Source organism: Salvelinus namaycush, chromosome 26 (genome assembly GCF_016432855.1).
Source record: "Salvelinus namaycush isolate Seneca chromosome 26, SaNama_1.0, whole genome shotgun sequence".
Taxonomy (NCBI): domain Eukaryota; kingdom Metazoa; phylum Chordata; class Actinopteri; order Salmoniformes; family Salmonidae; genus Salvelinus; species Salvelinus namaycush.
The window spans coordinates 28,651,884-28,673,299 of record NC_052332.1 but is presented as its reverse complement, the minus strand read 5'-3'; the positions used below and the strand labels follow the sequence as shown (position 1 = coordinate 28,673,299).

Here is a 21,416-nt window from a genome sequence, read left to right as displayed (position 1 = left end):
CGGTTTGGCGGTGGGTCAGTCATGGTGTGGGGTGGCATTTCTTTGGGGGGCCGCACAGCCCTCCATGTGCTCGCCAGAGGTAGCCTGACTGCCATTAGGTACCGAGATGAGATCCTCAGACCCCTTGTGAGACCATATGCTGGTGCGGTTGGCCCTGGGTTCCTCCTAATGCAAGACAATGCTAGACCTCATGTGGCTGGAGTGTGTCAGCAGTTCCTGCAAGAGGAAGGCATTGATGCTATGGACTGGCCCGCCCGTTCCCCAGACCTGAATCCAATTGAGCACATCATGTCTCGCTCCATCCACCAACGCCACGTTGCACCACAGACTGTCCAGGAGTTGGCGGATGCTTTAGTCCAGGTCTGGGAGGAGATCCCTCAGGAGAGCATGCCCAGGCGTTGTAGGGAGGTCATACAGGCACGTGGAGGCCACACACACTACTGAGCCTCATTTTGACTTGTTTTAAGAACATTACATCAAAGTTGGATCAGCCTGTAGTGTGGTTTTCCACTTTAATTTTGAGTGTGACTCCAAATCCAGACCGCCATGGATTGATAAATTTGATTTCCATTGATACATTTTGTGTGATTTTGTTGTCAGCACATTCAACTATGTAAAGAAAAAAGTATTTAATAAGAATATTTCATTCATTCAGATCTAGGATGTGTTATTTTAGTGTTCCCTTTATTTTTTTGAGCAGTATATATGCATCTATAGATGCTGGTAGCACAAATACCAAGCAAATACAATGAAACATTCTTGTTAAACATATTGTATGTGGGAGACATGCCAGAGAATACATTAAAGTATATCAGTGTGGTGCCCGCCACTTAGGCGTTCAATGGCTTCCAAAGCAGGAACAGTCAGTCAGTCAATCAATGCTGCCAATACACTGCGAATGCTAATTTACCCAGAAGACCTATCAAATTGCGGTAATGACAATTACCTCCACGCTTCAGCTGACAACACATAAGTCAAACAGACCCCCGCCCCCACACACATTCTCCCTATCCTATCCATCTCAGAGACAACAGAATTTTAAGCATGGATATTAGCATCAAGCTTCCCACTCCATCCATACACATCTATTGGTACATAGATGTGTAAACATCAGCAGAGGAGGAAAAAGAAAAGAGAAAAGCAAAGGAACGAGAAAGCAAGAGAGCAAACGCGAGAGCGCAATACTGACCACAGTTCCTGTCCCTCAGAGGACTAGAGCCGACTTAAAGATGATTTATAAGCATCACGGGAGAGAACAATGGACCTTTTTTTTTTTTTTTTTTTTTTTTTTTTTGGGGGGTGGATCAGCTTAATATTGCGGAAAGAATGTTGCTTCCAATGTAATTGTCTGCATCATTTCCAATCCCCCATATTTTTTTGGGTAAATATATATATCCATTCACGTATGCATACATATACACATATATACATACACATACCTACATAGACATACATACTTTTTTAAAGAGTATACCTTTATTATTATTCCCCGCAAACCCTACCACCGATCCCCCAATTGGAGTAAACTGATAAACATTTCTGTTTTTACCTTCAATTTATACATCTTATACACATTTTACAGACACAGTCTACTTTATAATAGTTCTCTCTTGTTTGTTCTTAGTCCTTCCTCTATTTCTGTTGTCCATCCAGTTTGATTTCCACTTGTAACTGTGCTATTTCACAATAGCTCCGCACCTATACACATTTCACAGATCCCGTATGCCCTACATTGTTTATCTTGTTATTAGTCCCACCCTTCAGCTCCACTCAACCTTTCCCATCTATCTTCCAACATCATCCATTTCGGATTTTTATTTGCCATATATTTTTCAACTGTGCTGTGATGCTTCACAAAAGATTTGAATCTTCCTATTCTCATAGCTTCCACGAATTGTAAATTAAAAATAAACATTTTTGCTAAAATAATTATTATATTATTGATTGATTGACTATGGCTTTTCAAATCCCCCAGTATTGCTATCTGTAGCGTTAGTTCTACGCAAATGTTGCAATTCTTCAACCATTCCTGGACCTGTGACCAAAAACGAGCTACATGCGGACAATACCAAAATAAATGGTCTAATGACTCTGCCTCCTCACAGCAGAATCTACAGAGCTGGGAAGATTGTATCCCCCATATATATAACATTCTATTAGTTGCAAGAATTTTGTACAATAATTTAAATTGAAAAATTCGAAGTTTTGAATCCGGCGTTGTTTTGCGTATCAATTCATACACCATGTGCCATGGAATGGGTACATCGAAAATCTCTTCCCAACTATTTTGCAATTTATATGGCACAGCTGTAAGTTTTTTGGTCCTTAAATGAAATTGGTATATGTTTTTATTTATCACACTTTTCTTTAACCATTTATGTTCTTTAATATAAGGCCGACATACAAGTTCCTTACTTTTATCCCCTTCCACCTGCCTCTTCCATTTTTGTGGTAATGCTGCAATTAATTGGTTGTAATTTTGGGTAGAGCAGACATTTCCATATGTCTGTGTTAGCTGCATGTGTGACATTACTCCACCAGTCCTATTTATGATATCATTCACAAAAATTATACCTTTTTTAAACATTTCTTCGATAAATACAGTTTTTTTATCAATTACTATATTTGAATTTAACCACAAGATTTGTTGTACTATTTGTTCCGTCCTTTCAGGTGGATTAAACTGAAATTGCAACCAACTTTCTAAGGCTTGCTTAAAAAATAAAGATATTTTGGAGATTATTTCCTTTTCAAGCAACCGAAAGTGAGCAGGTGTAATCTGAATAAAGGGAAAAAGGCCCTTCTTGAACATAGGATGAGACATTCGTACCAATCTACTAGAGAACCAGTTTGGATTTAAGTATAACTTTTGTATGACTGATGCCTTTAGTGAGAGGTCTAATGCTTTAATATTTAATAATTTCTGCCCTCCGAATTCATATTCGTTATATAAATAGGCCCTTTTAATTTTATCTGGCTTGCCGTTCCAAATAAAATTGAATATTTTTTGTTCATATAATTTAAAAAGCAGGTCACTAGGTGTAGGCAAAACCATAAGCAAATAGGTAAACTGTGATATGATTAAAGAGTTAATCAGGGTGATTTTCCCACAAATACAGGTATTTTCCTTTCCATGGTAGCAAGATCTTATCTATTTTTGCTAACTTTCTATAAAAATTTATTGGAGTGAGATCATTTCTTTCTTTTGGGATTTGTATACCGAGTATGTCCACATCACCGTCAGACCATTTAATTGGTAAACTACATGGCAATGTAAAATGTGTATTTTTTAGTGATCCAATACGTAATATGGTACATTTATCATAATTTGGTTTTAATCCAGAGAGGATAGCAAATGTATCTAGATCCTCTAAGAGGCCGTGGAGAGATTCTAGTTGTGGTTTTAAAAGAAAACATGAATCATCAGCGTACAATGACACCTTAGTTTTTAGGCCCTGGATTTCTAATCCCTTAATATTAATGTTTGATCTAATTTTAACAGCTAACATTTCGATGGCAATAATAAATAGATATGCCGATAGTGGACAACCTTGTTTTACTCCTCTAGATAGTTTAAAACTTTCTGAGATGTAGCCATTATTTACTATTTTACACCTAGGGTTACTATACATAATTTTTACCCATTTTATAAGAGATTCCCCAAAATTGAAATATTCTAGGCATTTATATATAAACTCCAGTCGTACTTTATCAAAAGCCTTTTCAAAATCAGCTATGAAAACCAGGCCTGGTGTCCCCGATATTTCATAGTGTTCTATTGTTTCCAGTACTTGCCTTATATTATCTCCAATGTATCGTCCATGTAAAAAACCTGTCTGATAAAACTTTTTTTATTCTATGCGCCAAGCATTTTGCTAGGATTTTTGCATCACAACACTGAAGTGTAAGAGGTCTCCAATTTTTTAAATGGACTGGATCTTTATATATACCACTTGGGTCCTGTTTCAGTAATAATGATATCACACCTTCTTGTTGCGTGTCTGATAATCTATCATTTATATAGGAGTGGTTAAAACAAGCTAATAATGGTCCTTTGAGTATATCAAAAAAATGTTTGTATACTTCCACTGGTATGCCATCCAGTCCTGGAGTTTTCCCATCCTTAAAGGCCCCAATTGCATCAAGTAGTTCCTCCTCTGTAATTAGGCCTTCACATGAGTCTTTCTGTACAGATGTTAATTTTACATTATTATTAGGGAAAAAATCCATACAATTAGTTTCAGTTAGTGGAGATGGAGGAGCCTGAAACGAAAATATATTCTTAAAGTACTTTACTTCCTCTTTCAAAATATCATTTGGTGAATCATGCGTGACTCCATCATTTGTAACAAGTTTTAATACGTTTTTTTTGGTAGCATTTCTATATTGAAGATTGAAAAAGAATTTGGTGCATTTTTCCCCATATTCCATCCAGTTCGCTTTATTTTTGTAATATATTACACTGGATCTTTCTTGAATAAGTTCCTCCATTTCTTTTTGTTTTTCCTCTAACTTATTCTGTGCCTCTATGGTACCGTTTTTATTGTTATCTAACTGTACTGTTAGTCCTTCAATTTCCTTTGTTAATATGGACTCTTTTGATCGAAATTGCTTTTGTTTTATAGATGAGTACTGAATTGCATGGCCTCTAAAGCCACACTTAAAAGTGTCCCATACAATATGGGGATCTGCTGTACCTATGTTATGTCTAAAAAAGTCAGTTATAAATTCTTCTGTCCTAGTTCTAAACAATTTATCATCTAGTAGGCTTTGATTAAATTTCCAATATCCTCGCCCACGTGGAAATTCTGTAAGAGTAATATATATGCCAATTATGTGATGGTCCGACCGCATTCTGTCCCCTATCAAACACTTTTTAACTTTTGGTGCCAGAGAGAATGATATAAGAAAGTAGTCAAGGCGACTAGCTTGATTAAGCCTCCGCCATGTATATCTCACTAGGTCAGGGTATTTAAGTCTCCATATATCCACTAATTCCAATATATCCATGACATTCCTGATTTCCTTAAGTGCCTGAGGGTGATAGTTTGTAGTGTGATTTCCTTTCCGGTCCATAGAGGTATTTAAGACCGTATTAAAATCTCCCACTATAATAATAGAGTCTAGTGTTGCTTGTAGAGTTGATACATTCTTATATATATTGTCAAAGAAGCTTGGATCATCATTATTCGGACCGTATAGGTTAATAAGCCATATATGTTTATTGTCCAATAACATATTTAAAATAATCCATCTACCTTGAGGATCTGTTTGGACAAGTTGCACATTTGGATCAAAGTTATTATTAATTAAAACCATCACCCCTTTTGAATTTCTTTGCCCATGGGAGAAATATATTTCGCCCCCCCAGTTCTTTTTCCACAAAACTTCATCTAAAACTGTCGAATGGGTTTCCTGTAAACAGTAGATATTATAATCCTTCTCTTTTAGCCAGGTAAATACTGATCGTCTTTTCTTATTATCTGCTAAGCCATTACAATTGTAACTGGCTATACTTATTTCACCACTTACCATAATGAGACACACCTTTCAATTATTTTTATCAAAATATATGTTTGTAAACGTCCTATTAAAAAGTAACATAATGATTGAGTGTCTATATAGTTGTACCATGACATTTGCATCTCCACTAAGCAAACCTCCAATTGGTCCCCACTATTCCACCTGCCAAAAGCCCCCATCTCGAGTTGGGTTGTCATCCCAATGACCGGCAGACCACCCCCGACCCCCCGCATCGCACAGCCCCGGACCGACTGGGATCCATCCTTCGAAAAGTGCACACAGCGCCATCCACCGAACCGAAGCAGATCCATTGCCAAATGCATTTCCATCGCCCTCACCTCTATTTTTATTACATATTGCTGTTTATCATCCTCTATAGTCCCTAACATCTTTTACTTCTTCCTTCGCAACAGTTGTGGGATACACACATACACCCACACACATTCAGCCCTTACCCCCACACAACCATAAGCTCACCCTCTCAACAATTGCACCATCCCAGAGCCCAACTCAAGATGGATCATGATTTACAAATGTACTTGCAGTTGCAGCTGCATGAGAAGGCCTGCAAGACCGCGCAAAAAATGAGCATAAATGTAGAGATTTATTTACCATTGTCACATCCTAAATGATGGAGGTCAAATGTACACCTTCTTCCTGAAACTCCCACAATACGGTCATCCATTTTGACCATGTTCCCAAGCATCTCCATGCAGTCCGACTTGATTTCGTGCCACCAGGGCCACAATAATATACCCCCTCTCTGAATGTCCGAGTGTGACCCCCTCCCCATGGGTTACTGCAGCTAGTGTTGCCAGCACTGCCACTGCCTGGGTGGGGGCACCCCACCGGAATCCCCACCGGCTAGGTACAAGGTCGTCAAGGTTCTCATTAGCAGCTTTGAGAATTTCCTTGTTTATTATGCTCTCCCTTTAGGGGGCTTTGGCTTTGCAGGACCAACCCTGCCAAGCAGGCTCAGAATCTTGAGGGGGCAGTGCTGCTCTTGGTCCCTGACCTCATTTTGGCTGCATACAGACCGCTTACAGCATGCACATAAAACAGTTAGGGACTTCTCCTTAGTATCTGGGCCATTCATGTGGGTGTCTAGGGTATAGGGCCATGGACCGTACCATTAAAATAGGATAATAAATAATTAGATATAATTTATTTTAAAAATGTAGTTCCCCATGATAGGACAATAAATAAATAAGACGTATAATTCATTATAAAAGTATATCCATCATCTGAACAACATTGAAAGCCCTCTCATACCCGGCCCACAGCAATACACTGGCTCTGGGATATGCAACTATTTCATTACTCACTCACTCAACTTTCCAAACATAACAAATAAAAATAAACACACACCACACCATCCACACATACTGTGCCTTCTGTTTACTTAGTTTTTATCTTCACTATGTAGAAATAGTGCTTTTGTTCAATTAGTTATATATGAAGATTTATAGAAAAGCTATATTTTGTATTGTATTGTTACAATCAATAACCGGGCTTGAATTGTGTTTATTTTCCTCATCTATGAGAACTTTGTAATTTTTAAAATAACCATGGAGTAGTCTTTGTGTCTCTGAACAACTGGTTATCAATATATAGTTTATCAACGACGAGAGCTACTCGTTTCGCTTTTAATCTATTTTCTTTGAAAATTGGATACAGAACTTTGCGCCGTTCTGCAATTTCTTTCGGAAACTGATCATTCATGCCAATTTTGGTCCCAGCAAGTCTTTTACCCAGGCTTTTAACCATTATTTTATCTTTAAATGAAGCAAATTTGGCAACGATTGGGCGTTCGTACCTCTGCCCTCTCTGTCCGAGGCGGTGTACACGTTCAAGTTGGATCTTATCGATAACTTCGCGTGGAATCTGAAGCGCTGCAAAAAGGAACTCTCTAACTACAGATTCAGGAACCTCTCCTTCTTTCTCTTGGATACCTGTAAGTACCAAATTCTCTCTCATGGATCTAGTTTGTATGTCTAGTAAGCATTCCTTCAGAACGGTGTTCTCCTTTTTAATTTCATTCATTTCGGTTTCAATTTTATTGACTGTCCCTTTTAGCGCGTGTGTTTCCTTCTCCAATGTCGCAGCTTTTTCATCACTCATCTCTAGGCTTGCCTTCAACTCTTTTATATCTTTACTAACTAATTCAAGTATACCCAGTTTGTCATTTATTGATTTTAACAGATCGGTTTCGACCTTTACCATTGCCGGTGGTGAGAATATTAAATCATCAGTGTCGGTTGAGGAGTCACGTTTTCGTTTTTGAATCGGTTCCCCTGTCTTACTCTCCGTCATGTTTGGGTGTTGCTTGTTTTCGTAATATTTGTCGATAAATGTCTCTAATCTTAGGATTTGTTTTGTGTAGTTATCCAGATTGAAGGTTATCACCCACCAGATTATTTAGTGCTAATATTTTAGTCTAATTTAGCAGATATTTCGAATATTATGTTTTATCTTGAGGTGCTCTACATAACTTCGTTCAGTCCGCCATTACCTTTACGTTACCTTTACGTCCATTGTGTTTGGACCTTTGCCAGAGGAGAGCTCATGATGCAGAGATCAAATATGGATGTAAAGATTATAGGAGTGAAGAGCTCAGAAGTAATTTATGAGCAAAAGCATGTGAATGAGAAGATGGGACCATGGAAAAGAGGAAAGGTGAAAGAGCAAGATTAAATGAGGCACTTGAGGATTTTCAGCAAACAAGTACCAATAAGTACTTCCAATTTTTAAATTGTTTTATTTCACCTTTATTTAACCAGGTAGGCCAGTTGAGAACAAGTTCTCATTTACAACTGCGACCTGGCCAAGATAAAGCAAAGCAGTGCGACAAAAAACAACAGAGTTACACGTGGGATAAACAAACGTACAGTCAATAACACAACAGAAAAATCTATATACAGTGTGTGCAAATGGAGTAAGGCGGTAAGGCAATAAATAGGGCATGGTTGCGAAGTAATTACAGTTTAGCAAATTAACACTGGAGTGATAGATGTGCAGATGATGATGTGCAAGTAGAAATACTGGTGTGCAAAAGAGCAAAAAAAGTAAATAAAAACAATATGGGGATGAGGTAGGTAGTTGGATGGGCTATTTGCAGATGGGCTGTGTACAGCTGCAGCGAATCGGTAAGCTGCTCAGACAGCTGATAATAAATATGACCAAGGCAGTAGTAGGTCAGAGAGTGCTTTGACAAGTAAGCGAGGGTATGAGTGGGAAGAACTATGAATTAGAGCAGTCTTGTCATCCTATCTCATGCATGAATGCCCAAATAGTAGCTTATTTGGAATGAATTTGGAAGTTATTTTACAATAAATGGATAAAAATTGTATGGCATATATGGCACTAAAGCGCAACATTGCAAAGAGAAGGGAATTGTAACGAGACACCAAATTTTCTTGGGCAAATGACATCCGCCTGACATTTCAATTACCAAGGCAGCCTTGTACTCAGTGAAAAGGAGCAGGAGGGGGAGACTAATGAGAAATAAACTAAAAGAACACTTATTTTCCCCCTGAATGTGAGCATTCTGATGGGATTCTGACTGCAATCATACACACACACACACACAGGACATCTTCTAGTTATGTTTTTTGACCTTGAACAGTAATTACCTGAATAAGGGCATTTGGAGACCATAGATGGGGCGGCAGGTAGTCTAGTGGTTAGAGTGTTGGGCCAGTAACCAAAAGGTTGCTGGATCGAATCCCAGAGCCACTTGTGTGGGTTGTAGACTCCGTCTCATGCTACCACTAGAGTGAAAGCACCGCCAGCATTCAAAAGTGACCAAAACATCAGCCAGGAAGCATAGGAACTGAGAAGTGGTCTGTGGTCACCACCTGCAGAACCACTCCTTTATTGGGGGTGTCTTGCTAATTGCCTATAATTTCCACCTTTTGTCTATTCCATTTGCACAACAGCATGTGAAATTTATTGTCAATCAGTGTTGCTTCCTAAGTGGACAGTTTTATTTCACAGAAGTGTGATTGACTTGGAGTTACATTGTGTTGTTAAAGTGTTCCCTTTATTTTTTTGAGCAGTGTATATTAAATGCACGAGTCCTGAAATGGAACATTGGAACCAGCAAAAGAAAGATGCTAAATTGCACCTCTCGGCTGTCGACGGTTTCAACGACTCGCATCCAACAAAACAATGTCTGTGTTATATCATTTTAAAAAACTACCCAAACTACCCAATTGTCTTCTAATTCTGTCCTGCCACGTTTCATTTTCTAAAGAGGACATTTAGATAAACTGGATTAGAATGAGAAACAATGAACTAGCTGTTAAGTGCTCACTTGTGCTCAGGTAGCGTAGTATTCCCCAACAGTACTCCAGTATATGGTCAAGTCATTTCAGAACAGCTGCTACCTCCATGCTCCTCATGACAAATTCATTATATTCTCAAGTGTTGTTCAATTCAAAACAGCAACTCCATTCTTTTATTTTCAGCCACTTTATTTCAGTAATTAAGGGTTTCCAAGCAGCTAATCAAAGCCTGATTCATGGTGAACAAAATATGTAGTTATTAAACCCTTGTATCATATGGCAGGATTAGATTAAATGCTCATCAATTGTAAGAATATTTGCCATTTCACCTGCTGCTCTTTGTTCATCGAAACAATATGAATGAAAGAACAGCCTTTCACCTTGTCCACCATCGTTGATGAATCAAAGCACACGGTAACCGTCAGTCACGGCTGGTGGCAGCGTGATAACAGACAACACTAGCCTGCAGCTGACAGATTCCCTCCTGAATAACACAAGGGCAATGAACTGGTCTCACCACCGTTCCCCTAGCAACAACATGGCTGGCTGCAGCCAGGGGAACTTGGGTCTGACCACACTCCTGTTCCCACGCAGAGACAGAGCTTCACGGATGCTTGCAGGCCAAGGTCATTACAGCGGGTTAAGACTTTCCTGCTGCCGTAATGTCTCAATTAACTGAAGGTCGCAGGGTTGTATGTGAGCTGCGAAATGACGGTTGTGTGGTGAACTTCCTTCTGCCCTTTCTGCCACTCTCCCCCTGCCTTCGCCTCTAGTTCCCTCTCCGCTTCCCTGCAACAATCATGCTTAATTTGGCCCTTTTTACATTACCGTCTACACATGTACAGCATCACCTCCCATGTGTACCATGTTCTCTGGGTTATATCCATTAAGACAGTTTGTTTAACTCAACCGCAGTGTAAATATGCACTAAGCATCAGCATAATTAAATTGTCACTAGCTGTTGCAGTCGGTTCTCCAAACACATTTTGAAGTGTTATTCAGAGCCATCTAGGCAGAGTAACCTCCGTCACAAACAGAAAATGGATCTTTAAAAAAAACACTTGAGGATGTCATATGCACATCGAGGCGGCAAAAATGCCAATTTACTACCCATTTCTACAGCCATAAACAGCTCGAGTCAGTAGCTACATTTTCATGACTTGTCATGACTGCATAATGTGGTCATGTGTTGCTGCCTTGCTATGTTGTTGTCTTAGGTCTGTCTTTATGTAGTGTTGTGTTGTCTCTCGTCGTGATGTGTGTTTTGTCCTATATTTATATGTGTTATTTATTTTTAATCCCAGCCACCGTCCCCGCAGGAGTTCTTTTGCCTTTTGGTAGGCTGTCATTGTAAATAATAATTTGTTCTTAACTGACTTGCCTAGTTAAATAAAAGGTTTAAAAATTTTTTTTTAAATAAATAAATATATATACACTGCTCAAAAAAATAAAGGGAACACTTAAACAACACAATGTAACTGTCCACTTAGGAAGCAACACTGATTGACAATAAATTTCACATGCTGTTGTGCAAATGGAATAGACAAAAGGTGGAAATTATAGGCAATTAGCAAGACACCCCCAATAAAGGAGTGATTCTGCAGGTGGTGACCACAGACCACTTCTCAGTTCCTATGCTTCCTGGCTGATGTTTTGGTCACTTTTGAATGCTGGCGGTGCTTTCACTCTAGTGGTAGCATGAGACGGAGTCTACAACCCACACAAGTGGCTCAGGTAGTGCAGCTCATCCAGGATGGCACATCAATGCGAGCTGTGGCAAGAAGGTTTGCTGTGTCTGTCAGCGTAGTGTCCAGAGCATGGAGCCGCTACCAGGAGACAGGCCAGTACATCAGGAGACGTGGAGGAGGCCGTAGGAGGGCAACAACCCAGCAGCAGGACCGCTACCTCCGCCTTTGAGCAGGAGGAGCACTGCCAGAGCCCTGCAAAATGACCTCCAGCAGGCCACAAATGTGCATGTGTCAGCATATGGTCTCACAAGGGCTCTGAGGATCTCATCTCGGTACCGAATGGCAGTCAGGCTAGCTCTGGGGAGCACATGGAGGGCTGTGCGGCCCCACAGAGAAATGCCACCCCACACCATGACTGACCCACCGCCAAACCGGTCATGCTGGAGGATGTTGCAGGCAGCAGAACGTTCTCCACGGCGTCTCCAGACTCTGTCACGTCTGTCACATGTGCTCATGTGCTCAGTGTGAACCTGCTTTCATCTGTGAAGAGCACAGGGCGCCAGTGGCGAATCTGCCAATATTGGTGTTCTCTGGCAAATGCCAAACGTCCTGCACGGTGTTGGGCTGTAAGCACAACACCCACCTGTGGACGTTGGGCCCTCATACCACCCTCATGGAGTCTGTTTCTGACCGTTTGAGCAGACACATGCACATTTGTGGCCTGCTGGAGGTCATTTTGCAGGGCTCTGGCAGTGCTCCTCCTGCTCCTCCTTGCACAAAGGCGGAGGTAGCGGTCCTGCTGCTGGGTTGTTGCCCTCCTACGGCCTCCTCCACGTCTCCTGATGTACTGGCCTGTCTCCTGGTAGCGCCTCCATGCTCTGGACACTACGCTGACAGACACAGCAAACCTTCTTGCCACAGCTCGCATTGATGTGCCATCCTGGATGAGCTGCACTACCTGAGCCACTTGTGTGGGTTGTAGACTCCGTCTCATGCTACCACTAGAGTGAAAGCACCGCCAGCATTCAAAAGTGACCAAAACATCAGCCAGGAAGCATAGGAACTGAGAAGTGGTCTGTGGTCACCACCTGCAGAACCACTCCTTTATTGGGGGTGTCTTGCTATAATTTCCACCTGTTGTCTATTCCATTTGCACAACAGCATGTGAAATGTATTGTCAATCAGTGTTGCTTCCTAAGTGGACAGTTTGATTTCACAGAAGTGTGATTGACTTGGAGTTACATTGTGTTGTTTAAGTGTTCCCTTTATTTTTTTGAGCAGTGTATATATATATATATATATATTCTCTGTTGCTTTTCCTTGCCCTTGTTGACTGTAGCATCCTTTCATGGGGCCTTTTTAAATGCTTCGACATAACAAACAACGAAAAAAAATGGTTCACTGCTCCCCCTCTGTCTGTATACAACCGGTTTGCAATAGAAGACCTTGGCCCGCAGCTTTTTATATTTGTTCTTGATTGGCTGGCAGCTCACTTTATTTTCCCTCCATTCAGAGGGGCGGCAGGTAGTCTAGTGGTTAGAGCGTTGGGCCAGTAACCAAAATGTTGCTAGATCGAATTCCAGAGCTGACAAGGTAAAAATCGGTCTTTCTGCCCCTGCTCAAGGCAGTTAACCCGCTGTTCCTAGGACGTCATTGTAAATAATAATTTGTTATTAACTGACTTGCCTAGTTCAATAAAAGGTCTAATAAAAATTGTCTGGCAGCTCACTTTATTTGCCCTCCACTGGCTGGCAGCTCACTTTATTTGCCCTCCACTGGCTGGCAGCTCACCTGTGCTGAGATTGGTTCCCTTGGTGCAGGCGACAATAGCTCCCATGCTGGGCTGTGATGTCATCCCAGCCATGGAGTCCACAGCGACGTCTACGATGTCGGCCCCGGCCTCGGCACACGCCAGCATGGCAGCCACGCCGGCGCCTGCCGTGTCGTGGGTGTGGACGTGGATGGGCATGTCTGGGAAACGGTCCCTCAGAGCACCAATCAACATGCGGCTGGACTCAGGCTTCAGCAGCCCTGCCATGTCCTGCAGAAGGATAGAGGGGTCAACAACATGACAGACTCCTTTCTCGTTAGTTATTTATGACCGAGTCACTAATCAAAAAATGTATATATAGCGCAATATAACTAGAACATGTAAGTGGTTGAGATAAACCACATCAGTGGGTTTGGTTCAGAGCCACCCTAAAGTACCTTGACGTTCAGTATGTGTGTTCCAGCTCTGACCAGCTCATCAGCCAGCTTCAGGTAGTACTCCAGAGAGTACTTTTGCCTCATTGGGTCAGACACATCCCCTGTGTAGGAGATGGAGGCCTCCACCACGCCCCCGGCAGCCCCAGCAGCCTCCATACCCAGCATCAGGTTGGGAAGGTAGTTCAGAGAGTCAAACACACGGAAGATGTCCATGCCATTCTCCTTGGCCACCTCACAGAATCTGGTCAGAACAATTAAAAGATGGATGAGTACAAGTGAAGAGACCTTGGGTTCAAGGGTGTTGCTTTCTAAAAATACCATGCATAACCCTCATAAACCGTGAGGGCTGGGTTGACACTATACGTGCTCTGGTTGGAATAAGGATTAAGGGGTGCATGATCCAGGGCAGAGGTACTGACTTGAACACGGCGTTGTCGGGGTAGTTGGTGTAGCCCACAGCGTTGGCTCCTCTGAGCAGCATCTGGAAGGGCACGTTGGGCAGCAGAGCCCTCAGCTCCTGCAGCCGTTTCCATGGACACTCACACAGGAAACGCATCGCCACATCAAAGGTGGCACCTGCACAGAAGAGGAATGATCAATAACTGCCATAGCAACAGACTCCATAAACCTCAGCATTTGGACTGCTTATGTATCTACTAGACAGTAAATGGACAGATTTCCTGAAAAGACTATGAATCTCTCCTATTCATCCAGAGAAGGAAGGACTATCTCCATAGTCTGATGTCCAGATCCCTCAACATCAAAATGTTTTTGGACACAGTCACAGTAGTAGCTTATTTTCTAAAAAGAGCTATCCAAATAAAACATGTATTTTCATACATCACTTTGCTACAGATGAGACCGAGCCTTTCTTCAGTCTCTATTTAGAAACAAACTGTCAGTCTATCCATATCAACCTCAAAAGTGTGCCGTCCTTTTTCTTCAGAGACATGAGGAGAGGAGAACACCCCCCCGAATAACCCAGATACAGTACACTAACTTGCTCTGCTCAATGATGTGAACTCAGGCCTGAAGCGGTGTCACATTTTAAATTTACCCTAGCAGTTAACTATATTTGACCTTTCAACTCAAACTGGGATCTTTGAAAACATAATGTTTATAATGAGGCCACTGAATCATAGGCAGGCGGCAAAATCGGCCCAGAGAAAAGCAGAAAGTGCAGATTGAGATCGGAAAACGTGTGGTAATAGAAAATACATTCAAAAGATTGAGTGTGAGCACTGGTGGTAAACAACTCCTCACCTCCCCAGTTCTCCAGGCTGAACAGGTTGTTGAAGTTGTGGGCTACGAAGGGGGCGATCTGTTTGAGGTCGTGGGTGCGGACACGGGTGGCCAGGAGAGACTGGTGGGCATCTCTGAAGGTGGTGTCCATGAGCAGCAGACCCTTGTGGGCACGCACTGCCTTGGCAAAGCCCTCTGGACCCTCCCTCAATAGGACATCACGGAACCCAACCGGAGGCTCACCTAATACACATCAATACATTGCTTTTACTATGTTGTACTGACTGGATTAAAACAAAATGGGATGCTACAAGAAAAAACAAAAAGAGATTTCACAGAAAGCTGGTAGGTTTTGTAGTTTGCAATCTCACCCAGAGGAACGGGTGGGATCACAGGATCGATAGATGAGGGCTTGGCCTTCACTGGTATGGGAGTGGTGGGTCCGTTTACCATCACATGACCTGAAACAGGACAGCAGGAGAGCATCAGAAAACCTGAGTTGGCCATCGTCGTAGGCATTTAAAACCTACCAATACATTATATTATTGATTGGGGGGGGGGGGGGGGGGGGGGGGGATCCATAGTTACATATCGCAATATTATTTTGGATATTACATTTTAACTTTGATTCAAAGTATCGATTTTGTTTGCTAGTTGCATTAGCTGGCGCTAATCAGCTATACCTGTGCCAAAACTATGGTGTTTTTCATCCTATAGCTTGTTCTCCATCTTCTTTTAAAAGTTCTTCGGGATCAATGTCCCATACACGGGACGGTTGGGCTAATGTAGGGTAATGCGATAAGCATGAGGTTGTAAGTAACAAGAACATTTCCCAGGACATAGACATATCAGATATTGGCTGAAAGCTTAAATTCTTGTTAATCTAACTGCACTGTCCAATTTACCGTAGCTATTACAGTGAAATAATACCATGCTAATTGTTTGAGGAGTGTGCACAGTTTTGAACATGAAAAGTTATTAACAAATTAGGCACATTTGAGCACTCTTGACAACATTTTGAACAGAAATGCAATGTTTCATTGGATCAGTCTAAAACGTTGCTCATGCACTGCTGCCATTGAGTGGCCAAAATCTAAATTGCACCTAGGCTGGAATAATACATTATGGCCTTTCTCTTGCATTTCAAAGACGGTACAAAAAAATACAAAAGAACGTTTGGTTTTTTCTTTGTATTATCTTATCAGATCTGTGTTATATTATCCTACATTCATTAACATTTCCACAAAATTCTCTCTTCTCCCTCTGCAGCAGACATATAGTGAGCAATAAGTTTGGAATCAAAAAGCATTACCGAATCGCATTCAGAATACATATAGAGTCATGAGAACCGCAATACATATCGGCCCTAATTATTGTGATAATATTGTATCGTGAGGTCCCTGGCAACGCCCAGCGCTACATTACATGGGAGAAAAGCATACTAAATCACTCCAGATAGCGTACAGTGCATTCGGAAACTATTCAGACCCCTTGACTTTCCAAATGTTTATACGTTACAGCCTTATTCTAAAATTGATTAAAATGTTTATCCCCCCTCAATCTACACATAATACCCCATAATGACTAAGCAAAAACTGGGTTGAGACATTTTTGCACATTTCTTACAAATAAACTGAAATATCACATTTACATAAGTATTCAGACCCTTTACTCAGTACTTTGTTGAAGCACCTTTGGCAGCGATTACAGCCTCGCGTCTTCTTGGGTATGACGCTACAAGCTTCGCACACCTGTATTTGGGGAGTTTCTCCCATTCTTCTCTGCAGATCCTCTCAAACTCTGTCAGGTTTGATGGGAAGCGTCACTTGCACAGCTATTTTCAGGTCTCTCTAGAGATGTTCGATCGGGTTCAAGTCCGGGCTCTGGCTGGGCCACTAAAGGACATTCAGAGACTTGTCCCGAAGCCACTCCTGCTTTGTCTTGGCTGTGTGCTTAGGACCGTTGTCCTGTTGGAACGTGATCCTTTGCCCCAGTCTGAGGTCCTGAGCGCTCTGGAGCAGGTTTTCATCACTGCTCTCCGTACTTCGCTCCGTTCATCTTTCCCTCGATCCCGACTAGTCTCCCAGTCCCTGCCGCAGAAAAACATCCCCACAGCATGATGTCGCCACCACCATGCTTCACCGTAGGGATGGTGCCAGATTTCCTTCAGACGTGACGCTTGGCATTCAGGCCAAAGAGCTCAATCTTGGTTTCATCAGAACAGAGAATCTTGTTTCTCATAGTCTGAGTCCTTCAGGTGCCTTTTGGCAAACTCCATGCAGGCTGTCATGTGCCATTTACTCAGGAGTGGCTTCCACCTGGCCACTACCATAACGGCCTAATTGGTGGAGTGCTGCAGGTATGGTTGTCCTTCTGGAAGGTTCTCCTATCTCCACAGAGGAACTCCGGAGCTCTGTCAGTGTGACCAGTGTCACCTCCATGACCAAAGTCCTTCTTCCCCAATTGCTCAGTTTGGCCGGGCGGCCAGCACTAGGAAGGCCAGCACTAGGAAGAGTCTTAGTGGTTCCAAACTCCTTCCATTTATGAATGGAGGCCACTGTGTTCTTGTGGACCTTCATGCTACAGAATACTTTTTGTACCATTCCCTAGATCTGTCCCGACACAATCCTGTCTCAGAGCTCAAAGGACAATTCCTTCAACCTCATGGCTTGGATTATTGCTAACATGCACGGTCAACTGTGGGACCTTATATAGACAGGTGTGTGTCTTTCCAAATCATGTCCAATCAATTGTATTTACCACAGGTGGACTCCAATCAAGTTGTAGAAACATCTCAAGGATGATCAATGGAAACAGGATGTACCTAAGCTCAAGTTCCAGCCTCATAGCAAAGGGTCTGAATACTTATGTATACAAGGTATTTGTTTATTTTTAATACATTTGCAATAATTATTTTTTTAATAGTTTTTTCACGTTGTCATTATTGTGTGTAGATTGATGAGGGAATAAAAATAGTTTTTTTTTTTTTTTTTTTGAATATGGCTGTAACGTAACAAAATGTGGGAAAAGCGGTCTGAATACTTTCTGAACGCACTGTATATTCAAGTTAAATAGCAAAGGCGTTATTTGTTTGAACTAATGTTGTCAGAGTGTTCAGTAGAGTCAAGGAAGTGCTGTACAATACTATAGACACCATTGGTAGGCAATGCTTGAACAAACAGTTGTGCCGTATTTTTCCGATGTACCAATTCCATCATGGCACATGGTTTATGCAAAACGACACCGGATTCAAAACTTTGAATTTTCTATTTAAATATAAGAAATTCTTGCAACCAATAGAATGTTTACAAGTACATGTACATATATTACACATACACACAGTTGAAGTCGGAAGTTTACATTCACCTTAGCCAAATACATTTAAACTCAGTTTTTCACAATTCCTGACATTTAATCCTAGTAAAAATTCCCTGTCTTAGGTCAGTTAGGATCACCACTTTATTTTAAGAATGTGAATGTCAGAATAATAGTAGTGAGAATGATTTGCCTCTCTGCTTGACATCATGGGAAAAGCAAAAGAAATCAGCCAAGACCTCAGAAAAAACATTGTAGACCTCCACAATTCTAGTTCATCCTTGGGAGCAATTTCCAAATGCCTGAATGTACCACGCTCATCTGTACAAACAATGGTACGCAAGTATAAATACCATGGGACCACGCAGCCGTCATACCGCTCAGGAAGGAGACACATTCTGTCTCCTAGAGATGAACACACTTTGGTGCGAAAAGTGCAAATCAATCCCAGAACAACAGCAAAGGACCTTGTGAAGATGCTGGAGGAAACAGGTACAAAAGTATCTATATCCACAGTAAAACGAGTCCTATATCGACATAACCTGAAAGGCCGCTGAGCAAGGAAGAAGCCACTGCTCCAAAACCGCCATAAAAAAGCCAGACTACGGTTTGCAACTGCACATGGGGACAAAAATTGTACTTTTTGGAGAAATCTCCTCTGGTCTGATGAAACAAAAATAGAACTGTTTGGCCATAATGACCATCGTTATGTTTGGAGGAATAAGGGGGACGCTTGCAAGCCGAAGAACACCATCCCAACCGTGAAGCACAGGGGTGGCAGCATCATGTTGTGGGGCTGCTTTGCTGCAGGAGGGACTGCTGCACTTCACAAAATAGATGGCATCATGAGGAAGGAGAAATGATGTGGATATATTGAAGCAACATCTCAAGACATCAGTCAGGAAGTCAAAGCTTGGTCGCAAATGGGTCTTCCAAATGGACAATGACCCCAAGCAAACTTCCATAGTTGTGGCAAAATGGCTTAAGGACAACAAAGTCAAGGTATTGGAGTGGCCATCACAAAGCCCTGACCTCAATCCCATAGAAAATTTGTGGGCAGAACTGAAAAAGTGTGTGGGAGCAAGGAGGCCTAAAAACCTGACTCAGTTACACCAGCTCTGTCAGGAGGAATGGGCCAAAATTCACCCAACTTATTGTGGAAGGCTACCTGAAACGTTTGACCCAAGTTAAACAATTTAAAGGCCATGCTACCAAATACTAATTGAGTGTATGTAAACTTCTGACCCACTGGGAATGTGATGAAAGAAATAAAAGCTGAAATAAATAATTCTCTACTATTATTCTGATATTTCACATTCTTAACATAAAGTGGTGATCCTAACTGACCTAAGACAGGGAAGTCTTACTTGGATTAAATGTCAGGAATTGTGAAAAACTGACTTTAAATGTATTTGGCTAAGGTGTATGTAAACTTCCGACTTCAACTGTATGTATATGGGTATGTATGTATATGGATATGATTGTATGTATATCGATATAAACTCCGCAAATAAAAGAAACGCCCCTTTTTCAGGACCCTGTCTTTCAAAGATAATTCGTAAAAATCCAAATAACTTCACAGATTTTCATTGTAAAGGGTTTAAACACTGTTTCCATGGTTGTTCAATGAACCATAAACAATTAACGAACATGCACCTGTGGAACGGTCGTTAAGACACTAACAGCTTACAGACGGTAGGCAATTAAGGTCACAGTTATGAAAACTTATGACACTAAAGAGGCCTTTCTACTGAGTGAAAAAGATCAAAAGAAAGATCCCCAGGGTCCCTGCTCATCTGCGTCAAAGTGCCTTCGGCATGCTGCAAGGAGGCATGAGGACTGCAGATGTGGCCAGGGCAATAAATTGCCATGTCCGTACTGTGAGACGCCTAAGACAGCGCTACAGGGAGACAGGACGGACAGCTGATCATCCTCGCAGTGGCAGACCACGTGTAACAACACCTGCACAGGATCGGTATATCCGAACATCACACCTGCGGGACAGGTACAGGATAGCAACAACTGCCCGAGTTACACCAGGAATGCACAATCCCTCCATCAGTGCTCAGACTGTCCGCAATAGGCTAAGAGAGGCTGGACTGAGGGCTTGTAGGCCTGTTGTAAGGCAGGTCCTTACCAGACATCACAGGCAACAATGTCGCCTATGGGCACAAACCCACCGTCGCTGGACCAGAAAGGACTGGCAAAAAGTGCTCTATACTGACGAGTCGCAGTTTTGTCTCACCAGGGGTGATGGTCGGATTCACATTTATCATCGAAGGAATGAGCGTTACACCGAGGCCTGTACTCTGGAGCGGGATCGATTTGGAGGTGGAGGGTCCGTCATGCTCTGGGGCGGTGTGTCACAGTATCATCGGACTGAGCTTGTTATCATTGCAGGCAATCTCAACGCTGTGCGTTACAGGGAAGACATCCTCCTCCCTCATGTGCTACCCTTCCTGCAGGCTCATCCTGACAATGCCACCAGCCATACTGCTCGTTCTGTGCGTGATTTCCTGCAAGACAGGAATGTCAATGTTCTGCCATGGCCAGCGAAGAGCCCGGATCTCAATCCCATTGAGCACGTCTGGGACCTGTTGGATTGGAGGGTGAGGGCTAGGGCCATTCCCCGCATGAAATGTCCGGGAACTTGCAGGTGCCTTGGTGGAAGAGTGGGGTAACATCTCACAGCAAGAACTGGCAAATCTGGTGCAGTCCATGAGGAGATGCACTGCAGTACTTAATGCAGCTGGTGGCCACACCAGATACTGACTTACTTTTCATTTTGACCCCCCTCTTTGTTCAGGGACACATTATTCCATTTCTGTTAGTCACATGTCTGTGGAACTTGTTCAGTTTATGTCTCAGTTGTTGAATCTTATGTTCATACAAATATTTACACGTTAAGTTTGCTGAAAATAAACGCAGTTGACAGTGAGAGGACGTTTCTTTTTTTGCTGAGTTTATATATTTATCCCCAAAATATATGGGGGATTGGAAATTATGCAGACAATTACATTGATGGAAGCAACAATCTATCCGCAGTATTAAAGCTGATCCACCCCCTAAAAAAATAAATTTAAAACCCCTCCAAAAAAACAGTTGTGCCGTAAACCGGCTTCAATTCCAGCCAGGTATGAATTCAACTAACTCA

At 42.0% G+C, this 21,416-nt stretch overlaps 1 protein-coding gene across 1 annotated transcript in view; it reads right to left on the bottom strand.

The window, feature by feature from the left end:
* Positions 1-21,416, bottom strand: part of LOC120021346 (pyruvate carboxylase, mitochondrial-like) — a 127,668-nt gene that overhangs the window by 7,226 nt on the left and 99,026 nt on the right. Inside the window, exons 12-16 of the mRNA XM_038965059.1 lie at positions 15,319-15,408; positions 14,969-15,190; positions 14,125-14,281; positions 13,706-13,946; positions 13,289-13,538 (exon numbers count right to left, since the gene is read on the bottom strand). Coding sequence (XP_038820987.1) covers positions 13,289-13,538; positions 13,706-13,946; positions 14,125-14,281; positions 14,969-15,190; positions 15,319-15,408 — 960 coding nt within the window. The remainder of the gene's footprint in view (positions 1-13,288; positions 13,539-13,705; positions 13,947-14,124; positions 14,282-14,968; positions 15,191-15,318; positions 15,409-21,416) is intronic.